Source organism: Leptodactylus fuscus, chromosome 4 (assembly GCF_031893055.1).
Source record: "Leptodactylus fuscus isolate aLepFus1 chromosome 4, aLepFus1.hap2, whole genome shotgun sequence".
In the NCBI taxonomy this organism is placed as follows: Eukaryota; Metazoa; Chordata; class Amphibia; order Anura; family Leptodactylidae; genus Leptodactylus; species Leptodactylus fuscus.
Genome location: NC_134268.1, coordinates 73,177,203 through 73,193,857, shown reverse-complemented (window position 1 = coordinate 73,193,857; position 16,655 = coordinate 73,177,203). Strand labels below are relative to the sequence as shown.

Sequence of the window (16,655 nt, the reverse complement as noted above, 5' to 3'; positions counted from 1 at the left end):
GGGTGCATTCACACTACGGAACGCCAGCGTGTATCACAGCCGTACACGCCGGCGTTACAGCAGGGCTGCCGGACACTTCCCATTCATTTCTATGGGAGCCGGCATGCGAGCGCTCCCCATAGAAATGAATGGACTGCTTTTTTCCATTCATTTCTATGGGGAGCGCTCGCATGCCGGCTCCCATAAAAATGAATGGAGCTGCTTTATACGCTGCTTATTCTGAACGTGTTTGACGTTCAGAATAAGCTTCAGGAAACGTAGTGTGAATGCACCCTTAGTCAATTGGGTGCTCTTGGTGTCCATGGAGGTTGTGACGCCCTTGTGTTGCAAGAAAGGTCCTTGCACTAAGTATGCGCCTCTACAATCACTGTCCTAGAGGGATTGAAACGTTTGCTCCAAAGTGTGATGTATGCTCCAGTAAAACTACAGCTGTATACGTAAAATAGAGCCATATTAGAACAGAACAGTGTCCTTTTGACTCAATGAGGGTGTATATGTCAGAATAAATTGGCATAGCTATCTAGTATATTTATGCTATTATTTTAGAGGAAACCAATATAAAACATACAGTGCTACTACGGTATACTTTTTTTTTTAATGTGTAAGTCTATGGATGACACATATTGAAAGCATCTGTTAGAGGTATACATTGGCAAATCCTTGCCAAATATTTCTGACATAGTCTACACCAGTGATGGCGAACCTATGGCACGCATGCCAGAGAGGGCACACAGTGCCCTCTATGATGGCACATGTGTTGTCGCCCAGATCGCTCACTAACGGGGAATCTGGTACAGGATTCCCCTTTAATGAGCAATTTCTGCTTTCGGCTGGATGTGCAAATTGACTGCAGAGTGTGACCTCTGCCCCGATGCAGGCGTGATGACGTAAGTCATCAGCGCCCGCTGTCAACAGGAGAAGGACGCCCGGCAGCTCTTCAGGTAAGTATATTTGTGTGTGTATACTGTGTGGGGAGGGGACTACAGTGGAACATTTACTACTGTATGGGGAAGGGGACAACTGTGGAACATTTACTAATGTGTGGGGAGGGGGACTACGGTGGAACATTTACTACTGTGTGGGGAGGGGAAACTACTGTGCAGCATTTACTACTGTGTGGGGAGGAGGGCTTCTGTGGAGCATTTACTACTGTGTGTGGAAGGGGGCTTCTGTGAAGCATTTACCATTCTGTGGCGAGGGGGCTACTGTGGACCATTTCATACTGGGTGGGGAGAGGGAACTACTTTGCAGCATTTAATACTGTGTGGGGAGGGGGAACTACTGTGCAGCATTTAATACTGTGTGGGGAGGGGGGCTACTGTGGATTATATAATCCTGTGGGGCAGATTGTACTGTGTATGGGGACCACTGCAGGAATGATTGTACTGGGTGAGGGCCACTGTGGGGCTGCAATGGTAGATCCACAAAGTTTTAAGGTTAAATTGCCGTGTTGGCACTCCACGATAACTTATTGGGTTTTGGGTTGCAGTTTAGGCACTCGGTCTCAAAAAGGTTCACCATCACTGGTTTACACTGTAAATGCAGTGTGAATGCATCATGTTTTTACTGTACAGTTTATGCCTCTGTTTTCTAAAAGAAAAAAAAAAATGCTAAAAAAAAAAGTATGCAAACTGTTGTAATGGGAAGGGCATCCATTTTACATAGACTTCAATAAGTTGCGTAATGTCCCACTGAGTAACCCCAGCAGGTAATGGGCCCTATTTTCTTACCGATCCCCATTACTGCTCACGGCGGCCTGCACTTCCCCTTCTGAGGAAGCAGTTGTGAGCAGGAGTGGGGATCGGTAAGTGAGGCCGCGAGCCTCCAACAAACACTGCTATCATTATACTTGAGGGTCTTTTCAGACCCCAGAATATAAGGATAGGAACATAAAAAATACTGTTACTTACGTCTCCTGCACTTCGGAAGTCTTTGGTCCTATTTGATGACGTCCCAGATGTCACACAGGCCAGGTCGGTGTCATTATGTGTTGCGATGTCGGCCTAGTTCAGATGATGTCTGGTCCAACATTGAAGAGGGCTGAAAGCGGGGAATGTGTTGGAGCAAGGGAGAGCTAAGTAACAGTGTTTTTTATGTTTGTATCCTCCTCTGGATCTCCGATCATTATACTAATTGTTCATGGTTGGTCCACTATGGGGCATCATAGTGTGTGCAGGGTCCATTATGGGGCATAATAGTATGTGTGCAGGGGCCATGGTCGGACATTATACTGTGTGGAGGGGCCACTATGGGACATTATACTGTCTGGAGGCCACTGTGGGACATTATAGTGTGTGTAAATGGGGATTTATACTGTGTAGGGGCCAGAAAAGGGGATGCAATGTGGGGGGGGGGAGTCAAAAGTTTGCTGGGGGGTCCAGTCTTTGCTGGATATGTTTGTCTGCTTTTTTGCAGCGCAGAAAACCGTAGTCTGCTACTGAAGTCAAAGGAATGAACTGTATAGTAAAAATAAAGAAATGTCTAATTCTGTATTTCTAAGGATCGTCAGTTGATGTCATATATAAACTACTTCATTGTTTTTGGTGTTGTATAGCAGTCTTATATACTAGGAAATGTTTTCTTATTTAAAGGATTATAAAATATCTGATATAATGATGAGCATGGCGGGAAAATAAATAACACCGCTACCCCCCCTCCCCACCCCCTCAACCACTCCAATAAAACACTGGGATCCTGCTGCTCTCTGCATCCTAGTCCTGGAAAACCACTTCAATGTACTTACCTCCCAACAGTATAAAAAATCCATCCAAACTACTCCTCAATAATATTTACCTGGGACAAACCAGTCCTGAGATTTAGACGGCTTGCAAAGCTTTTGCAGTCAATGGAGTATTATACCATAGTAGTGTGCTGGAAATAGTTCTTTGTCAAATTAAATAGGATATGTGTTTTTAGTTCCATTCATATCTTGACATATGCCAATGCATAATGGAGTATGCCAAAAGAACACTGATATGTATCTCACATGCAGTCAACAATGAACAGAGTCTTACGGGGTCAGGGAGCCAAAAGTTGCTCATAAGAAAAGCTTCATTTAAAACATTGTTTCCCTTATATGAGTATATAAAGGGGTTTATGAGATATGCATAGCTGCTTTATTTCGGAAGGCGACACTCTTGTACATACAATAGATTGTGTTTGTTATTGTAGCAGTCTCCTCCAATACATTTTACAGAAACTCTACCAAAAATTCTGGACATTGTGCATCCTATGATGGATGAAAGATCAGTCAATCACTATACTGAGTACACTTCATAGGTTTACCTGTCTGCAACATTGATATTGTCATCATGCTACTTATAGGAAAATATTCCCTTGGGGGAGGTCTGCCAAAGTGCATCATGTGTATGAGAAGTGTATTCAAGTATAGACGCTCATAAGACTGCCCAACTGAAACCATTAAAAGTATATTGTATTATGCTAAATTCACAAAACCATCGTTACATTTCAGTGTTGAAGGCTGATACAATGACTGATGAAGATGGAGGGTGTACAGGACCAGACCAGCTCAATATCGCAGCAGCTTGCATGGCCTAAATGTGCTACAATGTCCTGCAGCGTCTGCAGATGTCATTGGCTGGTACTTACAAAGGGGCTGCCAGCAGCCATCTTCATGATCTGCATACCCATGATCTGCATACATTCAGCGTGGCATAACAGTCCTCAGACAAAAACTAATGATTGATAGCATGCCAAGGTGTGTAAGCGCGTCTATTTCTGAGCGTGATGCTCGTGCTCAATACTGAAAAAATCAGGATGTTTTCAACATTTGTTTCCATTTTTTATCATTTATTAATCATTAACATGACTGTCCATCCTGAGATTTCCATAATTCCAAGACTACCTTCTTGGTGATGCAAAGAGTGTTGTATTGTAGGAAAAAAATTACCTACTAAAATCTCTGTTTTTTTGTCATGATTGACTGTTATCTCTGTATGCACAGTCATGGGGGGTATCAGTGACTGATAGAACCGCCTTTTTGACTTAACATAGAAAGATCAAAGAATTCAATAGATAACTGACACGTTATACTGAATCTTTTTCGACAACACTATACATGAGTCGGCTAAGGGCGGGTTCACACTTACGCCCGGTCTCCGCTTTCAGGTTTCCGTCTTTTGCCCAAGAAACTGGACAGGACACGGAAACTGAATGGGTTTGCAAAGTGTCCACCCATGAGTGCCTGTGAGCGTCTACTGCTCTCCGCGGTGAAACAGGGTTTTTTTTTTGTTTTTTTTTTAACTGGACACAGTCGGACATGCAGGACTTTGTGTCCAGTTAAAAAATGGTTTCGCCGTGGACACCAGATGACGCTCATGGGCGCTCACCGGCAGATACTGAATGTCGGGTTTCCGTCTCCTGTCGGCAGAAGACGGAAACCTATGAAGTGGAGACCGGGCACTGGTGTGAACCCGCCCTTAGTGCCTTCTGCTTACAGGTTGGCCTCCATTTTTCATGGGAGAAGAATAGTCTGAAATAAATATTTGTATTATGCTTCATTTTAGGAGTTCTTTTAGCAGCTTATTTTTGTAGTTTATGAAGCGGTACTATTAGACTGATACATTTTATTTGTTGACAAAGAGATGATCTGCTCTACTTTTGGATGCCAACGTGATGTTTGGTCTCTTCCATAATTTCTCAAAGCCCTATACTGCATAAAGCCAAGCAGGCGGCTTCTGTAAAAGTGTGAAATCACAAAGCCTGCTGATATTTGGGAAGGCAGGGATCCCTGGCAGGGAACACAGCATCTCATTCGTATAAGGAACGTGCACATTTTGGGCCGTCATTTCAAAGCTACAGCCTACTGCACATATATGGCAGACAATTATCAATGGTGGGTTATCCCTACCTTAGCCTACAGGGTTTTGATGCAGAAACAAAGGGTTCCCTTTAAAATGGCAGCTGCAGGAAATTTGTGCAGAAAAAAAACAAACTTTCACCAACATCCATTTCTAGAATGGTGATCGTTCCCTTGAGAAATAAGTGGTTTTCTGTATATTCTGAAAAAATGCAGCACCTTTCTGTTGAACACTGGATTTATATAAGTTATGCTTATACAAGTGAATTAATTTCACAGAAACCTGAAATAATAGTGCGTTCCACAATCAAAATAAACAAGTCACGCAAGAATCGTTTCAACACTAACATCTAAAACATACACGCCAGCTGGCAAGATGCCTGGATATTTCCATGTACAATATATCCCCTGGCACAGACACTCACAGCCTATGGAAGAGGCACCCACTATTGTGAATGTTAAAAAACATATTATTAAATGTGAATACTGAAGTAATGACAGATGGTTTACAAATGTTAAATATACACACAGAGAAAATGATTAAAAAAATACAAAAAAAAACAAAACAAAAAACAATATAGAATATCTACAAATACATATAAAAATGTAACTGTACAAACTTAGTGGTTCCTATACAAAAGGACATACAACAGTTATGGTCGAGATTTCTTCTGAGATGCTGAGTAAAGCATACATGTCATGCTAGAAAGAGCTTCTAAAGGCGTCACTGGTACCCATGGAAGGGTGCAATGTCTGTCCAGCAGTAAGAAGGCCAACATTAGGTACGTGTCAGCAATAATACTTGTAGACGGATCGTAAGGATCTGACACATTCCCAGCAGTCTGGTAGTGTTTAACAAAAGAAAAAAATTGCATAAATTATATTCCACCAAGAGCAAAAATAATATGCTCATTCAAGGTCCACAGGTTTTCTCCACAGACTTAGTGTTCACTTTCCCCAGTACCCATGTCTTCAGAGTCCATCATGTCATAAAACATAGCAGCTATACTGCACGCAGTCCAAGACATCCCATCAGTGCGGCTCAAGGATGAAGGAATCGCTGCACAATCCATCGTTCTCAGCTGTTCTTAGGCTTTAATATCCATTCTGCATGAGGGTTCACATGATATACATCCAGCATATAGGTATCAGGATCTAAGCAGTGTTCTCCTAGGGATAAAGAATGACAGATGGAGTAATAATATCAACGCTCATCGGCAACACCCACAATGGTCGATTGTTTTATATGAAGCCAATTTACCTATATCATTAGCATGAGGAAGGAAACCCACACAAACATGTGGAGAACAGACAAGGTCTATGTGGATGTTTCCTTTAGTTGAATTTGAACCCACAACCCCATTGTGGCTCTAGCAAGCAGCTGATCAGTAGGGGTGCTGAGAATGCCATCGATTGGACTGCCACCAATCTACCATTGATTACCCATCCTAAGGACAGTTCAGCAGTAACACCCTAAACAATCCGTTTAATATACTATAATATACAACACTTAAATGTTTTTTATATAAGTTCACTTAAGACATGGATTTAGGACCTGTCACATATTTCTCCGCTGGATCTTCCTCATTTGCTCGGTGCACCATATACATATTTTTTTGCCCATAGAATGAAATCTTGGATAAATTCACTTAGCATGTCTGTCCTTTTAGTGTATTTTATTATAAACTGGATTATTTATTCATTAAATATCCAATTTTTAAGATTAAATACGTACAAAAAACAAGAAGAATATCATACATAGAAGACTTGACTTCAGGAATAGGGAAATAATACGTTACTGTAATGTCCTTATCCTGGGAAGTGTTTAGTCTGAAGGGTAAATCCCCAAGTCACTTATCAAACGCTCTAAGTATTGCTGAGGTTGCAGTAAACTAAACAAAGGTGGTAAAATGACCTGGACAATTACAGAACCATTTATCATCTCTGATTTACAGATGCCCCGAGCACTGGAAAATTGTTGCTCACTTCACTTTGGTTACAATCCAAGAATCCAGCTATTATTAAACCACATAACAGGAAAAAAGACATTGGATGGAAAAATAAGTGTGAAGACCAGGACTAAGCTGTGGAGAACCTCAGAATGATACAGTAATGGGATTAATACAACACTTCCATCACCGTGTTACAATGGTTACCATACTCCTATCTGGCAATGGACTTTATTGGACTGTTGTAAACCAGATTGTTACGACTTACAATATCAGATAGAGGGCTCCTGAGTAATGTAACTGTGACTGAATAAGCCAAACAGGACACACTTATGGTGGCCATATGCCCGGTGCCAGGTAATCTAAAGCATCCCATAAATCGTAATAAGAATATATATTATTATGAATAATATATAATGGAGAATTGCCATTAGGTTATTAGGTTATTATGTTTATGTGTTGCCCCTGTTATTAGCTCAGAATTACTAGTATAGTTATTACACTATATACTCAGTGTATACACCATATCAGGTGACACCAACAGAAGATACTACATCAGGCACCATTGAATGTGAGGAAAGCCACAGTTTCTGAATTGAAATGCAGTGCAGAAATATGTTTGGTAAAAGAGGAAATTTTGGGCCCCAATACACTGGTGCTGATGCTGGCACAGCTGGGCCCTGGTCGGGACCTTCCTCCAATTATCACATCTTTTCATAAATGGATACTACAAGTAAATATAAGAAGCATTCTAATAAAGAAAGTTATCTCTTCTCCACCCAAACTACTTTTCTCCAAGTCCATCCATTCACTCAGTCTATATCACTAGTAGAACCCATCTCCAGAGACATGTTATCAGAAACACAAACATGGAAGTCTATGGAGGAGAAAGGAGGAGACTGCTAGAGGAAGAGTAGTGATAAGAGGCTGTGTGAAGGGGGAAGAAGATTTCAGCCTGATAAATAGAGATAGAAGCCTTTTCCTTTAATAAGATATATTACAATGTTTCTCCTATTCACCTGTACTGTTCATTTATGTAAAGTTGTAGAGTTCTTATGGAGTATTACTGTCATTGTGAGCTGATCTTTGTAAGTACAGTATCTAATGTGAGGACACAACAATATCCAATGGTTGTGGGTGTTTTGGTCTATGGACTTTCAAGGATAACAAGGAAATAACGAAGGAACAATACTTCAGACATGAGTATGTCATCCAGGGCAGTTGTAACCATTTTAGCATCCTTTGATGTCAAAGTCTATTTGCAGGAGACACAGGTTTTGTAACAAGCCTGAAGACGGATCTTATGCGAAACATTGGTGCCCTTGAAATGAGGACGATGTGAACAAAGTGTAATCTACATATTAGTTCATAGTCTGGAGTATGGTTCTTGATATAATACGAGAAGACACACTGCAGCATCATAGATATTTTTGGTATTTTCGTGAGATGGTTTAGCGAGTAACATTGCTATAACCGGACATTTACTCATGCATTGTAGACAATCAATATGATTCAGTCAAGAAAGCTATGGCGTCATATATATTATTCATGAAGAATCATGCTTACCTATGTTTCCTCCAATCTCATATAGACTTTGGTTGAGCGATTTTTCAGAAGTGCCATGACTGAAAAGTAAAATAGAACATTTTAGGCCTTTGAGTGGAAACATCTTTCATTCTAAATATGTAAAACCAGCCTTTTGTTTGAGATTCCTTGGCCCCAGCTGTCGTTGCTGGCATCTTGAAGTTGTATTCTCTCGAGCATACGACTAATTAGTTCCAGAATTCTAACCAGACATTCTGGTGCAACATCGTTTGGTTCCTTTCTTATTACTATAATGAATATAGCCTTCAACAAAGAGTCTCAGCTAATGAAATAAATAGAGAGAGCCAGATGTCACCAACAATATTTGGACCATGTTTATGGGCAAATGGACAAAATGAAAAATTGGTCTGTAGTAGAAAAGTACCAAATGTAAGTACCAGCTACAATGCATATTGATAACTCAGCATGGCGTATATTATTAATAAGATTCGTACGAGTGCTTTCTAATAAATATGCTTGACCTTTTATATAGCACTGCATAAACAAGACTTCATCCCTACTGGTAAGGAGGAACAACACGTATCCACTGTATGGACAATCAATAGTCAAAGGAATTAACAGAAGACACTTCCAAGCGCTTGCGAGTGCTTCCAGACTATTGCAATGATGACATTTAAGACCACACATTCTAATAAAAATGCAGAAAGTCTGCACAAAGGCCAATCTCTGTGCGAACCCTTTGTAAACTGTCCTTGGAAGGCATGTGCTTTTGCAACCACTTAGGCTTTGATCTAATATATCCAACACATTTTGATTAAAACCTCATGCTTTTTTGTGTATACAGCCCTTGTGCAGACCTTTGTGTATGTTTGATTACAACCTTAGGACAGGGCCCCACGTGGCATAAACGGCCGTGGTGGAAACACTGCAGAAAAAAAAACGCACCATTTTACAATCACTGCAAGGTAGATGGGATTGTAGTGAATCTCATCCACACCTTGCGGTAAAAAACATGAAGTGGACATGCTGAGATTTCCATATCCGTCACTTATACTTACAGAAACGCAGACGGTTTCCCTTTAGGTATAACGGAAGCAAAAAGTCTGCAGAGGAAGCCTAAGCGGACTTTGTGTGAAAAGTGCTACGAGAAAAACGTGATGCATGGCTGCCACAGTTTTTCCCACAGTCCATTGCTGTGGCCCGTCATGTGGTGCATTAGCCTTAAAAGCTTTTTACATAGTGATGACCTATGTCATCAATATCTGATCGGCGAGGACTGACAAGCAGGACCCCCACAGATGAATTGTTTGAAGCTCAGTCCCAAGTTCAAGTGAACATCAGATCTGTGGACATCGTCATATCATCACCGACTCTAAGATCAGCAATATGCAACCCTCAGAAAACCTCTTTAATGTTTGTGGGGAATGTTTAGTGTATATGCTAGGAAAATTCCCAGATATACATTATGTTTAATATGCCAATTGATTCATTTATCGCTATGGCAAGAACACCCCAGGCCAGTATTCTTCAGCATGTAAACAGTAAATTCCTACAATTGTATAGACATACAGTTAAACACATTTAGTGAGTACGGTATATTCGGTGGACTGCTCCCAGTCGTCCCAATAAAGTTAATCCTGACAGTGTGAACGTAATCTAACTCGCTGCCTTGTTTCTCTTACTATCTGGTTTGTAAGAAAAGGGCAGCCATACACCACAGCTGAAAGTTTGTTCAAGAACTCTAGTCTAATAGAGATTTGTGCAGGAATTGTAGACACCAAATGGTAGGATATTTTTAATCACAACCTCTTGTGCAGGGACAGCCTGAAATGTCATACTGCTTAAAATAATCGTTTTTGCAAGAAAAAAAGTGAAGTGTCTTTCAATGTTCCTAGTAAATCATTATCTTACCGTGCTGTATGCTAGGCAGGGTAAAAAGTAGTCAGACCTTCCTGAGACATTGCTGCTTTAGGGTGCATTCACACGGAGTAACGTGCCGCGTGACCTGGCACGTATACGCCGTGTGAGATTTTGCAAAATCACGGCCGCAAAATAACGCGGCGTATACGATCCAGGCTCCCATTGAAATCAATGGGAGCGTATACGGCGCTCAAAACCTCACACGGCGTATACGTGCCAGGTCACGCGGCATGTTACTCCGTGTGAATGCACCCTTTTAGATCACAGCATATAAAGAGTAAGGACAATATAGTTTGAGTATTTGATGCTCCTGCAATACAGATTGAGGGAAAGCTGCTAACTTTCTTGAAGCACCAGTTCTCTGCTTTAAAGAATTTTGGATTGGCAGAAAGCGCCCTAAAATCCATCTGAGGTTTCTAACTTGGAAGGACATTTTATAGGTGCTCTTATTTAAAGTGCCAAGGAAATTGCATTTTAATTCCTTCCTTTCTTAGTTGAACCTTAAAGGTGTTTACAAGTCTTTACATAAAGATATTATTTTCCAGAATCATTTCCACTCTTGTCCATGGACTGTGTCTGCTATTCAGCTTATCTACATTCATCTGAACAGGGCTGAACTCAGAGGTACTTGATGTTCCCATCACCCAAGATAAAATGAACATCTCCGTACCAAGTGTCATTTATTACTGGTTCCTTCTTATTTGGCAGAATGGCCTTTGGGCGCCATCGAGCATCAGGTGCTACCTTTGCACCTTCTACCTTCTTGGGGGGTTGGGAAAGAGTGTAGAAATAACAAGCTGCACCTCAAAGACCACACTCCAGTTGAGACCAAAGATTGCCGTATCGCCCTGCGACTCCTTTACCCATGTTAGTGAAGGGAATCGCACTGTTCATATTCAACTTTTTTGCAGCTAGAAGTGTGTGGTACCCTTGGGGTTGCAATACGCAGCGATATTTGGTTGCCCGGCCAATGTCACCATGTGGCCCTAGCCAAAATATTCTTCTCTGGATTCTTTACGTAAATCTATTAGTCATAGATATTGATAAATTACATGTGTTTAAAAAGCCAGAGATAAAAGAAGAGATGATGAAGTCATATGATATAAATGTTGTGAAAATCGTGTGCAGCAAAAATGAATGTAAAGGGAAGGAAGCGCAGAGCAGATCACTACAGCACCTGTTTTCACACTGAAACCTCGCCAGGATGTCTTTGGCTTTTGTCCGACTGTTCAGCTGGATTGCCATGGAAACCTTTGAGTGCAATGGAGCATAGACTCTTATCACTCCTTCAGGTACATCACAGTGCTGAAATATAAAAGCAGAGGAGAGCGCTAATAACCAGAGCACAGGATGGCTTTTCTTTCTGGGCTTAGATGTGATGATGGACATAGTACAAATTAAACCCAACAAGAAAATGTTGTAACATCTAAACTCTGCCATTCTTTCATCTTGCCTTTACAATGTTACGAACCAAACATTTGGTATAACATCAATGGAAATCTAAACACTGGTCATAGAGAATGAGGGAGTAATGTATGGCGAAATGTGGGAACGTATATGTCATATTAGAAACCAATCACACTCGCGACTCATGTGACCATGTGCCTATTCTGACTACTACCCTGGAGGAATGGTGGCAAGTTCACAGTCTACAAACGCAAGATGCGTATACTCCATATTAGCTAAACACAGTATGAACAGAAAATATCAAATACTACAAAAACTCATCTATGATATAAAAGTAAAAAGAAAACTCTAATATTCATTTATACAGAAAGTCTACTACTAAAAAATGATCATTACAGGAGAATCCTCAAATCTCATTGTCATTCTTCATTCATCATTAGAATACAAACTGGGATCGATATGATGAGCCTATAGGATGGATGATAAACCAACCCAACAGTAGGGAGTCTGTCAGCAGAAAATTGGTTCTAAACCTAATCCCAGCACTTTGTAAAGGTGTTTCTACAATTTCCAAATAGGTCTCTTTTATTCAGCTTTGGAGTCCCACCTTCATGTACGTCACCATTTTATTCATATATCATTGAAGGCAAGTGCTTTGGGGGTTACAACTTAGCTTGTCCTGACTTCAAATCCAGATTCATGTACAAAGCACTTTTCCCTTATTGGCATATAAAACAAACGGTAACTTACCTGAACATGTGGGCTCCAAAGCTGAATAACAGAGGTGTAATTGGAGATTGTAGAATCACCTCTACAAGGTGCTAGGATTCGGTGTATAACCAATTTACTGCTGACAGACTCCTTTTATATCAATAGATAGTTGCTACAACACCTTCTCAGCCCTTTGAGGTTATGCAGTATTTGTGCTATATCTTACATAGTGATTTGCTGAGACCCAACTGTGTTTTATAGCTCATGCAGATGACTTGACATGCCAACACATTAATAGCTGATGTGACTCATCGGACACCCCAACACATTTCACAGCTCATTATTTTCATTAGGGTTGATAATTACACATGTAAGACTTATTATTGTGTAATGGGAAAGTCTCAACGTACCACAGCTCACATACCAAGTATCTGATTAAGTTAGGTGGGTTCTTCAAGGAAATACCATCCAATCTAGATGTCTTGTGGCCACATTAGTCTAATGACAGTTCCATACATTTACTAGATGATTTTATCAAACTTCCTGCAGTATTTCCCATCGTATTTACATGACATAGATTCTTTTGTCTAGTCTGGAGCGTGCTCTTACATAGATGGCGTATGATCAAAGTCAGTGCTGTAAACATTTGCCGGGAAAATTTATATACTCCCTTTACATCAACCAGTTGTTCTAACTCGGCTTGTTCTAGCCTACACATGAGTATAACTAAGGTCCAAATAACAGTATACTATAGAGTCACTGTCTAAAGATACAACAACATGACATGATATGGTCACTATTCACTTTATTTACTTGTCTATCGAAATAGTGACTCCATTATGGCGATATCCATACCGACTACCAGGGCGTGAACAGACCCTCTGAACACATACAGCTTATGTTACAGTTTACTGCATGATATGGCGGTAGTAGGATATATCTACTAACTGTAATTATATGTCAATGCTTTCACATTGTCAAGTGTCTATGTATGATCTTGAATAGGTTTCCTCAAGGTTTTCTTCCACTATCCAAACACTTATACAGTAAGTGAAACTGGTTATACTAGAATGACAGGGACTGCACATAACCAATGGGGACACACACACTGATACAAGGGCGAGTTAAAAAAAAACAATTCTCAGCAGGTTGCAGACAAGCCACAATTTTATACAATTTTAATCTACTTGCACTAGGTTATCACTTTGAACAATACAGTTTGGCCATGTAATATATTATATTAAAGCACTTCCCATTTGGTCTGAAACAAAACAGGTGGTTGAACCTTGTAAGAATTTGCAAAACAAATTTCTGGTTATGTGTAAAAAAACGTCAGCTCATACAACTATAGATTCAATTTTGCCTAAGATGAATATTATGAGACGCACCTCGCTCCTTGCAGGCCTTTCACGCTCCATAGTCTTTCTCCTCAATAATTTTCTTACACTCTTATCGAAAATAAGCTGCTTCTTGTTATTGTTCACGGCGGCCTCGTTCATTTTCCGCACTTGTGAAATCAGGAAGGCTGGAACCTATATTATGCAGAAAGAAAACTTTAAGACATCTATAAAATAGACTTTACTGTATCACTTCTCCTGATATCACTCTATAACCTTGTTGTGATAATAGGTAGCAGACTTGTATATGTAGTCTGGTGACAATGAGCCATATTACCGGAGCTTGGATTTTTATACTTTTATAGCAAAATCTCGAGCACGTTTGGTTTGTATTACAAATGTAAGTTCCTGCAGGTTTTGTGCTGCTTTTTATATTCAATTGTTGCCAAAAAGCATAAAAAAATGTGATGAATTCTAAGTACTGTGCAGGCAGTACATACACTATGTGGAATGGAGGAATGGAGTCTGTCTGCAGAGAATAAATGGTAGATACAAAATCTCGCTTACCTACATGATTGAACTACAGCCAACATAACAAAGCTAGACTACACATATCCTAACTCCACCAGTGCAGTCACTCCAGGGTCACTTGATATAGTGCACTCTCATAGTCAAGTTTTTTTACGCCTTACACGGGTTGTCTCATTATGATGCCATGGGGATGATCTGATAGGCACAAGTCAGTCTCCTAAAGGTCCTGATGGTGGTAGATATTAGAGTATAACTTGGGGCCAAAAGTAACGCATATGTACTGCAATCCTTTCAAGGTCTATAGGACTGAGAGACAGCAGAGTACAGTGCTTGGTTATTCACAACAGTCCCAAAGACTCCACATTTCATAACCAGTGGAGATCTCAGTGGTGGATCCCCAGCAATATCTCCAATATTGTAAGTCTTACTCCTTAATCCTACTGTAGTCTTGGTGCTCCAGTGCCCAGTAGTTGTCTTTATCTGCTTTTCTTCATAATAAAACACAATATTGGACTATTTTCATGCTGCAATGATCCTAATAATTCTAATATCTTGTGTCTATTCTTGTTAACATGTTGCTTTCTGGATATTTCAGTATTTTCTCCTGATGGGTGAGACCCCCAAAGATGAAACAACACCGTGATTATTGAAGATGAATACACACTCCCATATAAAATGCTAATGCCTGGCCTGTTAGACAGATACAGTACATGATGCAAATTGTAGTGAAGCCTCACTTAAAGGCTATCTCTATAATGTGGCTTCATTTGTGAGCTATCTACTCTCTTCTAGTCTTCAGCTGTGTCATGTGACCAACAATCAGACTTTCCATTGGACAAGTGCTGATGTGTCAGGAATTCAGTTTCTCCATTAATTCCTATAAAGCCTCAATGTAAGTCTCATAAGAATGAATAGAGAAACTGACTTCCAGTCCTAAGTAAATTGAAGGGACCAGAAGGGAGAGAATAAGTCACCAATACAACCACTGGTATGTGATTACCTTCCATACAGTTTACATGTTGCACCTTTCTCACGGAGCATAGAATTACATATTTGTGAGAGTGCTTCTTTCTACAATATCTTTAACTTGATCTTAAACAATACATTGGAGTAATAGAACATCAGTAAATGATATTCATGTTTTATTTCACGAGAAATTCATTGCTGTATAATCTAAAAATGGAAATGTTTATCTCACCGTCCATAAAATGTCCTGGTACCTAATTAAAAGCCGCACGATGTGTGCCGTAGATGCCGCCGCCTTCATCTCTTCCTGGCTGGCACTTTTGCCTTTATAAATAAAGAGGTTTGGTGCGAGGATCATTGAAACGTTCCACAAACTCATTTTGTTTTTTTCTTCATTTGACACAACTTTTTTTAGGAAGTGCAGTAATGCCTGATAAAAAAAAGATGATGAAATTAATATTGCAATTTTCATTTTTATACACAATAGCAGAATAAATACAATAAGGAACCCATTTTCTATAGGCTTAGAAAACTTCCCCAAACAAAGGTGAATATGAAATATTAGAACACTGTCGTGAAACTGATCACATACATAATATTACAAACTTTTCTTGAAGTTGTTTAAAAAAAACTTCAGCGTAGAAACTTTATATGCAAGAAAATGATTTTATTCCTGAAAAGGAAGGTATCATTTATATTTTGTTTCTGTAATCTGGTTTTCACTTTTCACATTAAAGAAGCTTTTATTTGTTGCTCTGTATAAGTTTTGGGGGTCAGCCATTTTGCTTGTACGTTTGATCTGCTCTTTTTCACAACAGTCAGAGATATTCTTTACAGAAGTCACATACTGTAGATAAAGGAAACTGGTGCCTAGAGATGTTTCATTGACTTGTTCCATATACAGTGTTTGTGTGCATGCTCTGTAGGTTGTTTAGAAGCCGTATACAAGGACCTATTGTTAGTGTTGAATCTATTGTTTTACTACATATGGGGACACTGAAGGGGCATTACATAACTGTTATATAAGAGATACTTCACTTGAAAAGATTGAGAAGGACTTACACATTATGATGATACATTCTGTTTCACTGGATATTTGTAAACCATTTGGCTATTAGGAATGGGGGACATTTTGCTAAAGGTGGCCATAGACAACAGTCCAACTCCCAGGGTCATGGGATCTACTCCTACTCTTTGACAGATATAGTTCTAATAAGCTTTCCAGGTCATTTTGTGAAGGTCTTATGTAGAACTATACAGTTGCTATAAAGGCTTTGCACTAACCTGGTTGCATATAGACTCTACATATTCACATCTCCTTTATGCCAAAAAATAATTCCTGGGTTTTGAAATGTGGATTTTACATAAAACATTTCTCAGACTGACTAGAGCTTGTTGATTCTCCTAACCATCTCTGGCCACATAGAAAATCTTGGGCTGTTTTCCCTTCCCTTATTTTCCATGTCGTGG

At 39.9% G+C, this 16,655-nt stretch overlaps 1 protein-coding gene across 2 annotated transcripts in view; it reads right to left on the bottom strand.

The window, feature by feature from the left end:
* Positions 1 to 4,011: 4,011 nt before the first annotated feature.
* Positions 4,012 to 16,655, bottom strand: part of ARHGAP28 (Rho GTPase activating protein 28) — an 85,678-nt gene continuing 73,034 nt past the window's right edge. For both annotated transcript variants that reach the window (XM_075270656.1, XM_075270658.1), the window contains exons 11-15: positions 15,418 to 15,615; positions 13,740 to 13,883; positions 11,411 to 11,538; positions 8,335 to 8,393; positions 4,012 to 5,989 (exon numbers count right to left, since the gene is read on the bottom strand). In XM_075270656.1, the coding sequence (XP_075126757.1) occupies positions 5,898 to 5,989; positions 8,335 to 8,393; positions 11,411 to 11,538; positions 13,740 to 13,883; positions 15,418 to 15,615 (621 nt within the window). In that variant the 3' untranslated portion in view covers positions 4,012 to 5,897. The remainder of the gene's footprint in view (positions 5,990 to 8,334; positions 8,394 to 11,410; positions 11,539 to 13,739; positions 13,884 to 15,417; positions 15,616 to 16,655) is intronic.